This window comes from Thunnus maccoyii, chromosome 3 (assembly GCF_910596095.1).
Source record: "Thunnus maccoyii chromosome 3, fThuMac1.1, whole genome shotgun sequence".
NCBI classification, from domain to species: Eukaryota; Metazoa; Chordata; class Actinopteri; order Scombriformes; family Scombridae; genus Thunnus; species Thunnus maccoyii.
In genome coordinates, this window is record NC_056535.1 from 20,487,737 (window position 1) to 20,500,677 (window position 12,941).

Genomic DNA, 12,941 nt, shown 5'->3' on the forward strand with positions numbered 1-12,941 from the left:
ACATTGAAATGGATGTAAAGGATTTGAACACAATGGAGTCAGAAGAAAAAAAAAAGTCAAAATGAGGCATGAGATGAAAGCCTCCAACAGATTCAGGTAATAACGGTTTATTTGTGTTCAAACACCGAAAGACACTTATAGAACAAAGACAGCCTCACATAAAGAGGATCTCATAAATGACAACCTCCTTATCTTGCAGGCAATGAGACGCAAAATGGCTGAATAAAAATAACAGAAGTCAGGAATCGATTTCAGCAATCCCTGGACCACCTTTGTCGTCTTTTCCCTGACGACATCTCTTTCTCTCTCACTTAATAGTTTATGAGTTCATTATGTTCCAGATCTGAACTGATCCATTGTCTCACTAACAGCTGCAGGACAAACCAAACCTCACTGTATCATTAATCTAGACTCCCAATCTATTTTACTTTGAGTTCAGGCTCATATTCCTCCTTTAATTCTTCGCTGGTCAATAATGAATTAAGGTAGATCTGCCAACATTGTAACTGAAATGACTAAACTGGCAGCTTACTGCTCTGCTGCAATCAGCTATGATTTTTGGCTCATAAGTAACTTTTCAGTTTCATTATTCCTCATACGATACAAAGCTTTCTTTTGAACCTTTAATAACTTCATGAAAAGACTATGCTCTTTTTTTTTTTTTTTTTTGGATCCACTCCAGGGGGCTGCAGAGCTGAAAAAGGGATAGTCAAAGAAAGAGCAGACACCTGGTATGAGACACAAGACACAACATGGTTCAGTAAAGTTGGAAATATATTCACAGATTCGAACTTCCAGGATCAATAACTCATTAGCGCCCGGACACGGGGGCGGAGCAAGGCAAAGAATGTAAAGAGACTAAATCATCATCATCATCATCGTTAAACATACTAGGGTACTTGCCCACGTTAAGCATTTGACAACAGATATAGCTTTCCTCACCTCGACACACATGTGTAGTTCAGACTATGTTAGTCTGAGGTGGGGTTGGGTTGGACAGATATTTCATTCATGCTTTCAGAGTAAGGCCAGAGCAGATGGGCGGTGATTTTGATTCACAAGTCAATACCATTTGCAGCATCTGAAACAATTTCAGATACTGATGGATGCTTTGTTATTGTTGTTGGAAGGCTCCATAACACACCTGTGATACTTGCCTGTGTCTACACCCCAAACTGGGAAGACTTTCAATTTATGAGCAAATTTCTGTTGTCTAAACCACACTTAGGCACCCTTCAACTAATCTTATCTGGGGGCTTTAACTGTGTGATTAACCCTTAATTGGATAAACTGTCTAATAGAACAACTACTAAATCAAAAACATCTGAGTGCATCAAAAGTTTTTTAGAGTCATGTGGGATGTCTAACCCATGGCGACTTCTGTACCCGACTAAAGCCCCTTTCACACATGCACTGCGACTGTGAAATTTCCGGTGAAGAATGGTGTTCATCCCTCCAGAGGAGTTCCAGAGACTTGTAGAACCAATGCTAAGGCTGATGAACACCATTCTTATAAAAGATATTCCCTCATTTGGTGTTTTGATGACGGTGTTGCAGAGCGCTGTCTAACACGTCAGTCCAAAATCTCCCATAGGAGTTCAGTTGGGTTGAGTGGGGGTGACTGCGGGGGCCATAGCATATGATTCACATCATTTTCATACTCATCAAACCATTCAGTGACCCCTTGTGCTCTACAAATTGGGGCATTGTCATCCTGGAAGAGACCACTCCCATCAGGATAGAAATGTTTCATCATAGGATGAAGGTGATCAGTCAGAACAACTTTGCATTGATTTGCGGTGACTCTTCCCTCAAAGGGGACAAGTGGACCCAAACCATGCCAGCAAGATGCCCCCCACAGCATAACAGAGCCACTGGATCCCCTCACTGTAGGGGTCAAGCATTTAGAGGTTATACAAAGTTGTCCTGTACCAGTTTTTCTTTTAATTTGTCACCCGTCTGTATGCATCAATCCACACTGAATCCGAGACTGTCTCACAGAGACCCGTCACGTTTTTTTTATGCTCCAAGTCTGTTTCTGTCGCATTTAGTGAAGCATAATCGGAGCAGGCAGCTGTTTAAATCACACAAATATCCAGCTGTATGTGTGTTTTCAACTTACTGCAAACTAAATTTTGGTTCAGTAAATTTCTGCTGTCAGTCAGCCTGGTGAAGGCAGTTTGTCCAGCCGCTGTCCTCTCAGCTTCCCAGGAGCTGCAGCTGACAGATGGACAGAGACGCTGAACGCAGGTCGAGTGAGAAGTGAGAAGGCTGCAGAGAGGCGGAGAGTGTGGATGGACTGTTGTGCTCACATGAGAGAATTTTTTTTCCCATTCGTGATAACGTGTGAGAGGAACAGAAGTGACTCTACAGCTGACAAATTCCACCATATTTCTCTTTCGGTTGTTGCCTTGGTAATGTGCGTCCATGAATTTGGGGGGCGGGGCCTCTGAAGGATCACGAAGGGAGGGGTGTTTTTGTTTGGGTGTTTAGTTCAAATATCAGCAATCTTTCTCCAGAATGACTGACTCTACCTTTAATCCAGAAACCCAACCAGAGGTTAAGGAAATAATATCCAAGACTTGTCACTGTCATCATGTTCAAGGAAAACTGGGAGAATGATTTTGAAACCAACATATTAGAAGATCAGTGGTCTAAAATACTTCACTCTCTATCTATTTATGTGAAGCATGGCCTTATTCAATTTAAGATAGTACACCAGCTTCATATGTCAAGGGTTAAGCTTTCATAAATTTTCCCTGGGGTTAGTCCTTCCTGTGACAGATGCAAGCAAGTTCCTGTCAGCCTTTATCATACATTTTGGTCATGTCCCAGCCTAACAGCATTCTGGTCCTCTATATTTGAAGTCTATTCAGAGATTGCAGGTCGGACAATTGAACCGTGCCCTTTTCTTGTACTTTCTGGTGTACCATCAGAGGATCTTACCCTGACAAAAGCACAGTTGAACAGCACGGCCCACTCAGCTCTTCTGGCAAGCACCTCATTCTTTTGAATTTGAAGAGTGACCACCCCCCCCCACCCCTCCTTTGGCAGGTGGATTTGTGAGGTCATACATTTTCTCAACATAGAAAAGATAAGATAGACACTGTAGGGATCCAAGGTGAAATTTGATGTGTGGCAGCCTTTTATTTCCTATGTGGAATGGTTAACTATGCCTCTTACCTCTTGAAAATGGGCATTGCCTTATACATGCAAACTACTGTGAACTGGTGTTTTCTTTCTTTTTTTGCTGTTTTGTTTTGTTGTTGTTGTTGCTTGATGTTGTTTGATTGTTTTATTTATTTAGTTCCTTCACCTTTCATTATGTCTCTGTCTTCCCTGTTGTGTCTTTACACTGTCTATGTGAAACTCAAAAAGATTATGCTTTTCGTAATTGTGAAACTTTGGAATCCTGAGTATGAAATGCAGGGTATCAATTAGAAAAAAATGTTTTTTTACTTGACTTAAAGGTGGAAATGGAAGTTTCCAGTAAAAGATGATAATGAGACGAAGAGTCTACAGACATGCTAGTGGCTTGTGAGGCTACTTAGGCACAGCAGTGCTTTAAGATAAATGCTAAAATTTGCTCGCTAACATGTTCACAATGATAAGGCTAACAACTGTTTAGCAAGTAATGTTTACCACAAGTCACAAGTTTAGCTTCTGGACATGCTAACATTTGCCAATTAACACAAAACACAAAGAACAGCTGATGAAAAGACGAAAAGGAGATCACCAAATGTATTCCCCTGCTAAAGGGAAACTCAGACGCTCACTGAAGTCAAAGGGCTTCATCCTGTGAAGTCCATGAACGTAATGAATGAATTTAATGGCAATTCATCCAACAAGTGTTGAGATATTTCAGTCTGGACCAAAGCAATGGACTGTCTGACTGACATTCACAGTGCCAGTGTGGCTAAAAATAAGAAGGAAAGAGCTGAACAAGGTCTGCAGTTTCCCAAATTTCACCTGAGTTGATTATAGTACACTCTGAGGTATTTTTAGCCAGCTAGCGCCATGACTTTATGGACAGAAACATTGGACAGTCGGTCCATTTTATCCTGACTAAAATATCTCAACAATTATCGGATGGATTGCAATTAAATTTGGTACAGACATTCATATCCCTGATCCTCTGAGCCTTTGTTTAGCACCATCATAAGGCCAAAATTTTAATTTGTCCAGTACTTTGGTATTCCCATTAGCCTCAGCTTGTGTTCAATGCTAATTAGGAGATGTTAGAATGCTAATACGGTTTACTAACATGGTGAACATGGTAAACATTATACCTGCTTAGCATCAGCATGTTAGCATTGTCATTATGAATATGTTAGCATGCTGACGTAGCATTTAGCTCAAAGAACCACTGTGCTTGAGCACAGCCTCACAGAGCTGCTAGCATGTCTGTAGACTCTTAGTATAGTTATAATCTACTAGTTCATTTATCAAAGGCTTTTTATTTTTAACCATCCACTTGACTGCTTGGAATTGGATTTTTTCACTATAGCCTACCAATGGATCAGGGACATTTTTCTTTTTATTATTTTTTACTATAATCACTTCTGGTTCTCTGATCTGAAGTAACATCCCGCCAACAATAGACCAATCAGTTATTCGCTAATAAAGCCCCGGAAATCTCTGATGGGCCCTCAGGTAAAGTACTTTAGTTTATTCAGACTCACACAGACCAACTCTCTGAGGCACTGTTCTGTTAGTGGTTACTGACCTGCACAGAACTGATCCACTGTCCCGGAGTAAGAAGAAGACACCAACTTTAAATGAATAGACAGTTACTATTGTGCATTTTTAGGGAATTATAGTGAGCAATGTCTCCTCTGTCACACCATCATCAGGCCGCTATTGTAGCCCCGCTGACTTCTCAACCAAATTAGCTAATGCAGTGCAACGTTCCACTACATCAATTCACAGCTTCCACACCCACTGAAATGCATTTGATTAGTCACCCCAGCGCAGCAACGGGGACATAAATAATTCATCTGTGCAAATGACAAATGAGGCAATCAATTCTGGGACAGCATTCAAAGAGAAACTATTCAAATCCCCTCTAAATTAATTTTCCACCTTTTAGTGGCCATGGACTTGAAATGTTAATGCTGAATTCATCAGATGATGTTTTTACCCTGAGTTCCACAGACAAACTAAACCATTTGGGGTCAGAAAATGTTTTCAAAAGATATACAAAACATCAAGGTTTCTGGACTGACAGAAAGCCTTTGAGAGTTATTTATTCTTCCAGTCCAGCAGGAAAAGTCTCAACACACTACTGGCAGCATTAAATACTGGACATCAGCGCATCTTGGTTTGCTGCCTCGCCTAAACTGCACAGAGAACATCAAGTTCTTTGAAACAGGCATCCAGACCAGAGCTAAAAGACTGGAAGAGAAGGAAGACTGGACTAATTTCATATTCCATCTGACAGCGGCAATGGTACTCTACATGAATGCAAAAGCCTGTGGATGAGAAGAGCTCCTCAATGTGGGATGAGATCACACTTGACTTTGACCTCTGAGACTCAGAGAACAAAGAAATCCAATGCATAATATGGCTACAATTATTTTGTCCGTCGATTGTAGCGTGAGTGATGATAGTGAGCCTGAAAGCTTAATCCTGCTGGTGATTGATACAAACATAGTGATTAAGTACAAAGACTAAAATGTTTGATGGTATTTTATCAAGTCTGAACCCAGTAGAAAACTCACTTATTGAATCCAAATCCTTCCGAACCCCACATGTCAAAGTTATAAGTAACTAAAACTCAAAGACCTCCATTCAGCTTTTGTTGTGTGAGAAGCAGGAAACAGTGTTTGTTGGCAGCCTAATTAAAGTTCACAACAGCTACAACCTGAAAATGAGGTGAATGAGAAAAAATGAGAAAATACAAAATGTTGATTAAACGTATCTGACACCTTGAAATAACAGACGTAGCCTACTTACTTTTGCACACATTACTTATTACAAGCAACTTGCTCCAAATACTGGAGGTCCTGATTCAATACTATTGATCAGCTTAGACTATTGATATGATATGCTTGAAAGTTTGACTGTGAGATTCACAAGATTTTTTCTCTGATGGAGAGTTGCTGCTCTGCTGTTCTGGTTGAACTACAAAAACAAACGATACACTTGTGGTTATAGTGTGCATGCAGAATATTAAAGAATGATGTTTCTTTTCCCTCATAAACAATTTTTGGATGAGTGCCAAACCAGACAACAAACATGTTAACTTATCATGCAGACACATTATATTTCCATCCTATGAATATTCGCTCCATCTCTCATTCACCTCTATGGACACCCGCAAAATGGATGACCTCAAGCATGCGTGGTGACCAGGCTACTTAAATTCCGCCTACAACCCATATTCATCTATACAGTGTATACTACGTATTAATCATCATAGTGTACTGTTTTAGCAGTTAGATACAAAAATATTTTGCCATTTAATAGTAATAGAAGATGATGCAATACGTGCAAAATCAGATATCAATCAAACTATGACTTTGGATCGTCACAGAAAATTCAACTTCACAAAAAGACAACAACATGTTTTTCTTAAGATTTGATTCCAACTTCTTTTGTTTCCAGGATTTTTCTGGAGCTGTCTAGCATTCACTTTTTTTCAGCTGTGAGCAGCTCCACCATTTCCTTTGTGCATTGCAATGTGGGATAAAAGTGTCCACTGACAGCACAGTCAAAAATCAACCATATTTAAAATTGTCACATTTCCCATGTGAACAGAATACATACTCAAAACCTGTTTAGAATTTGAATGAATTGGGGACAAGGACCCAGCCTGGGACAGAGAATCTCTCTTTGGGAATTCGTCATAGCCTCAGAGTAAACAAACATATCGCCATAGCAACTGTCAGTGACAAGTCAGTATCCCATTGTGATATGTGTTGTCCTCTGACAGCACAGAGCAACAAACCCCCGACTGACAGAGGTCTCCAACTGTCATGCTTTCGAAGAAATAAACTGGGGAACATGTACAGGTTGTGGGTGTACTGTCTGACACAAACAAGGCCAACAGGAAAAGAAATCTGTCATGCTGACTGGTGTCTGAGAGCTTCACTTAACATTTAACTACCGGCAAACTTTTTTTTTTTTCAAAAACAAATTCTTGGGGAGATAATCGACTCTCCATTCGCGGCTGAGGATCCCACTCATCCTTCACCTCCTAGTGTTATATTCCTGAGTAACAGAAAGACTGACTGCGAACCAACAATGCTTCACTCTGACGGCTTGCATACCACAGAGCGGAGGTGAAAGCACTGGCCTTTTGCTGAATTACCTTCTCTTTAATCAATGACAATGCATCAGAGAAAATATCTCCAGGAGAATGGCGGGGGGACTCAGTATCCATCATAAAAGTCTGCGATGGATGACTCAAATGCATCACTGTGTCAAGATTCATCTAAAATTCATCACAACGCAGAGGGAATATAAATAAAAGGACAAATGGTAGCAACACTATACGGACAAATTATCACCTCATCTGAAGCAGAGGAGAGAGAGGAAAAGATTTTATTACTTTCCAATGTTTTAAAACACACTAAAACACCCATTTTGGCTTTACAATAAAGAAAAAGAAACTCATAAAGCTCTGAAAGTAATTCTGAAGAAAATGCAGCTAAGCTCACTGGACAGAAACAAGCATTTCCCCTCGGTGGATCCCGAGGATTAACAGAAAAAACGTTTCACAGTTCAACTGTCAGTTGTTCACAACATCGCAGAGGTTGCCAAAGTTTTCACAGTGTTGGACTGGTTGTACTGTGTGCAAGGGCAAAGGTTTTATTTCAGCTCTGAGTTGAACACACACTGGATTCAACCCTGTGTAGCAAGTCACACTGACATGTCGTGGGAAAAACAGACACATCATGTCTGTTTTTCTCTTATAACAGCATCTCTGCTAGAGTATGCCGGGATAAGAGACCTAGTGGAATAAGTGGTCATTGTAAAATACAGTAAAGATCTAATCAGGACAAAAAGATTAGATTGCAGGAAAAACTGCAGTTTAATCTGATGCTGATATGCCAGTCTTTTACTAATCTAACTAATGTGCCTAATCAGGATTTTAGCTTCACAAAACCTGCTAAAATCTATTTTTACTACAGTTTTTACTAAAAGATGTTAATCTGGAAATTCCACTGAGAATCAAACAATCCCTGCAGCTTGAAGGCAGAGCAATCAGCAAACTTTGGGAACTGATTTAGATAATGACGACACTCAACAGTGCTGTGTTTTGAATCTTAATCTGTCATCTCATGACTCAAACTAGGTTGTTAAAGCTGCTGAACATAGTGACTGAACTGAAAGTCCAATGAGAAAATGCAAAACATTTATGTGCATAAATTTCACAAACAAAAATGAGCACTTTGTCATGTTTACTTTTGTTTGCTTTTTATGCAACTGGTCAACAAGCTGAGCCTCCAAGCTACTGTATGACCATGTCAGCTGCAGTGTGTTTGAGGAAGGATCATATTTTAATTTACAGATATGAATGAAAAAGTATATTACTGTATATGAGCAAAAAGAAAACTCTCACCTCTTCCCATTGCCTTTATTTGATAGCTTTTGCTGTTATGGATGACCTCAAGCTCTGGTCGTGACTTAGATAATTCACAAATTATTGTGTGGACTTGGGAGGTTGAGAAACGATGACAAACACATGCTATTACCTCACCACTGACCTCGTACATTAATGTCACTAAATAGACAGATTTTATTGGTCAAACAATGATTTCTGACAGAGACATTGTGGAGAAATCAACACACAAGTATTTCCTTCACACGAAATTGCATGTTTAGTGTGCAAGAATTAATAAAAACAATAACAATAGAAACCAACAACCTGCTTGGTTTCATATGCAATATCTTTCATATAACACTTTTTGATAACTATATAGCTTATGTCTTGAATCAGATTAATTTGAAAACCAATTTAAGTGATTAGTTTATATAAAATATGATGTCTCGAGGTTCGGTTTTAACATCTAACGTAAAAAAACATAATGCCTGGGGCACATTTCTCCAATCAGGTACAGGAAGGGTTCATGTTGATGTTTCAGCATGCAGTCTGTCAGCTGGCTACAGGCAGATCTGATGACACCCCTAAACTGGTCAAACTCCTATTGAGCCTGACCAGGTGATAGCGAGCAAAGCAAAAATGTGTGGGTTATCTATGTGAGACAGTTTTTACTTCTGTAAATCTAAGTTGTGCTTTAAAAACCACATCAAGTATAACTGAAATATCCTGTATGTCTGAGGTAGAGATAATTTAATTTAATTAAGGAAAATTCCTGTTTTCTAATGTTAAGTGACTTGTACTGTTGTGTGCTTCGGGAACTCACTGTTATATAACAATAATTAGTTATGTTGTTATCTATCCCAGTTGCATTACAGTGATAGCTGTCTGAGGGGTTGAACATTATTTGTAGTTTCTCTTTAAAATCTACAAATTTGTCCTGAGGGACAAGCATGTACAGAGTGACCTACTGTATAACCAACTTGAGAGGGTGAAGGCTGTACCTGAGCATCCATGAGCAGGTGTCTCATCAGGGTCATGGACTTCCTCAAGGTGTCCCTCTCTCCCGGGATGAAGGTCTCATCTTCATCAGGCAGATTACAAGGTCTGGTCACCATAAACTGAGCGATCTGATCGTTAAGGCTGTTGAGAGACTGGACCGCTGCAAAAGAGGCAAAAAAGATTCGGAAGAGAGAAACGTCAAACCAAATGAAAACACACACATTCAAAGAAACAGGAACACAACTCTTTCTAGTGGGAATTCAGTGGATCAGACTTGAGTGATTTGAGACACTTCATTCATTCAGACAGCTGACTTCTATTGCCGTCCACAGCTGGCCTGTTTCCACTGCTTTCCTCTTCAGAATAATCCCTCTTTTGGACAAAAGGGGCATCATTAGGCTAAACCCATTACCAAGACACAGAAAATCACATTCACCCCATCATATAATCCATTTTTCATGGAGACAGTCTCAGTAATAATGCTATTATGTTTTGTTTTTTTGTTTTTTTAACTTAGTGGCTATTTCAACACAGTATGCACTTTAGAAAAACATCTTTGTCTCTTAGAGCTTGGTCAGAGATTGCACAAGGTCTCCATTATGGTCTGTGGTCAAAGCCTGTGGGTGGTAATATAGAAATGTTTGATCAATACTGACAAATTTCACTCAAGTTCCACACAAAGTCAGCAGGGTGACAGAGGATCATTTTGTCTGAGCAGCCCACCGAATACAGAAACAGATATGGTAAGATACAGTATTAGTGTCAGCGCTCATGCTGCAGCTCATCATTATTTTCATAAGCAATTACTCTTTGGATCATGTTTTTCAATTAGTTAATTAAAACAAGTGGCAGTCTGCCAGTGAGCCAATAATTACTCACATCAACTCATGCTGTCCAAACCGACAGAACTTTATTCTGAATTCCAGTTGAGATCCCAAAGTTTGGGATGGATGGATGGATGGATGGATGGATGGACACTTTTATTCATGCAGGGGAAACAACAAGCAGTGCCCTGTTTACTGAGTTATCCAAATAATAATTATGTAAATAGATAATAAAATACAACATTGCCACCAACAGTAGCAACAGGAGATAAATAAATAATAAGAACAAAGTCAATTAAGACTTTAACATTCAACTGGTGATACATGTATGTTTCTATGATTGAGGCAAATTGTGAGAAGCTCATTAGTGTGCCAAGATACCAAATATGGCAGGTTGACTTTTGTAGAAGTGTATAAAATGATACACAAGTCTTCTGACTGAAAATTTCTCTCAGTGTAAACTTCATTAAGCTTCAATCAATGGACATAATATATACTACGTGATACTATCAGTATCATGTAGTGTTAGTGACTGTGTTTTCCATCTTTAGTGACAATCAACAGGAGTAAAAAGGGAAAACTCTATGTTAAGGGCTGAATCGTTGAATAAGTCTAAAACGTGAAAAGTAGCCATCACAATTTCCCAGAGCCAAAGGTGACAATCTGAAAATGTTTGTTTTGTACGACAAACTTACCCAAACCCCAAAATATGAATTTACATTTATATTTTTTGGCTTTTTGAGAAGCTGAAGCAGCAGATGTTTGTCAATTTTGCTTGAAAAATGACTTAAATAATCATAAAAATCATTGTCAATTAATTTCCTGTCAAATGACTAACAATTTAATTGACTTATCATTTCAGCATTAGTCACCATGGAGATAGCATATGTGAAGGAGGTCAGGCATCATTCTCTCGCTCTCTCTCTCTCTCACACACACACACATCAACTGAGGTCAATTTGGGCGAGAGTGACAGAGCGACTCAGGCAACGTGTGACTCACTGACGACAGCCAAGGTCAGCTCTTCAGCAGGATGATTAAAGATTTATGGCCACACCTTGCAGCCCTCTCCTGAACTGCAGGAGCCATGGAAAAAAAGAGGGATGTTTACGATCACACAGCAGCCCCGCAGGCAGCGCGGAATACATCAAATCAGTGCACGGTGGTGGGGATAAAATGTTTACGACAGAGGTTGACGATTGGATTCTAATTTCACATTCAACATTTACAAGGTGTACCTCTCTGCCCCAAAGACGGGCAAACGCGTCAGGTAATGAAATGCTGCTGTCGAAAATGACATGCTGTCAAACTCGGAGAACAGGCACACCCTCTCCTCCTCTCTCTGCTCCACTTTCAGTTTTCATTCAATGCATCTTGTCACACACTGTGATGCACGATGGAGCGGACATGTGGCTTTCTATTAAAGCAATGTTACTTTGACTACCCTGAATATGTCAACATACCACATTGCAACCCAAATGCCACAGCTCCTGGTTGAAGACATAAAGCATCAGACAAGGTATGATGCAGAAATTTGAATTTGTTGAAGCAGTTATAGCTGATGGCTTCTCATTCATGGAATTACAGTAAATGCTGAAACTCTTCTCCAGGCGGCTGACAACCCTGATCAAGGTTTGACAGCAGTTCTGGTCTGGAGGTGTACATTTGCAAGCCTGCACATTTAATATTCGTCTGCTTTTGGAGCAAACCAGATGAGGCAGCAGCATGGAGATGATCGCACACCCCCGTCCTCTGCTGCAAATGTGTAAGTGAGGAAATGTCAAACCTTCTTTTCACATCACTGATCAGATACAATAAAGGGTGTAAGTCATGAAAATGGCCTGGTGAAGCTGACTGCGTTTTAATAATACAGGCCACATTAGAGAAAACATCAGGAGAGGAGTCTTGATAAGAAAAAAAAAACATGGATTATTGAGAAATAGAAATTTCCATTAATGAATAATTGTATAAAATGTCTCCATCACTGAGTCTCTCAATCCCTAGAACTTGTTATGGTTATATCTTCTATTCCGCAGCATTTTTTTAAAAAAATGTGCACATACAAGATGCACCCAATCAGGTTCATATTCCTTCACATCTGCATTTTTTATGTTAAATTATAATATGTATAATCATTCAAATCAGAGGGATATTGTATTTTTTTATGACGAACACTCCCCCACACAGGTGGCCCAGTGCTGCTGGTGACTGTGAGATGTGGACAGCTCATTACAATCTTTGTAGCCACCCACAGGAGCAAAACAAGATCAACAATGAACTCTAATGAGACATGTTGGTGTTTTGTTCAAGCCTGTGCAGTCCTTGTGAAAGGAGAATATAATGTGCATTTGAAAAAAAAAAAGAAAATAGAGCTCACTCATAAAATGCAATCCGTCCTCCGGGAAAAATATCTGTTCCAGTTTCTGTATGTGATTGTTGTTAATTTGTGAAATCTCACAAAATATAATCAAGGGAGTCTTTTTTTTAATGCAGATGTCTGCAATACACTAAAATATATTCAAATGAGCTGTCCCACCAGGAAGTGTGATGAGAAAAAATATTTAAAGAGA

At 39.5% G+C, this 12,941-nt stretch overlaps 1 protein-coding gene across 9 annotated transcripts in view; it reads right to left on the reverse strand.

Moving 5' to 3' along the window:
• kaznb (kazrin, periplakin interacting protein b) overlaps positions 1–12,941 on the reverse strand; it is a 114,104-nt gene that overhangs the window by 77,074 nt on the left and 24,089 nt on the right. For 8 of the 9 annotated variants that reach the window (XM_042405736.1, XM_042405739.1, XM_042405738.1 and 5 more), the window contains one exon: positions 9,550–9,707. In XM_042405736.1, the coding sequence (XP_042261670.1) occupies positions 9,550–9,707 (158 nt within the window). Of the gene's footprint in view, positions 1–9,549; positions 9,708–12,941 lie in introns of those variants that run through there. The other variant, XM_042405744.1, reaches the window with a different exon arrangement.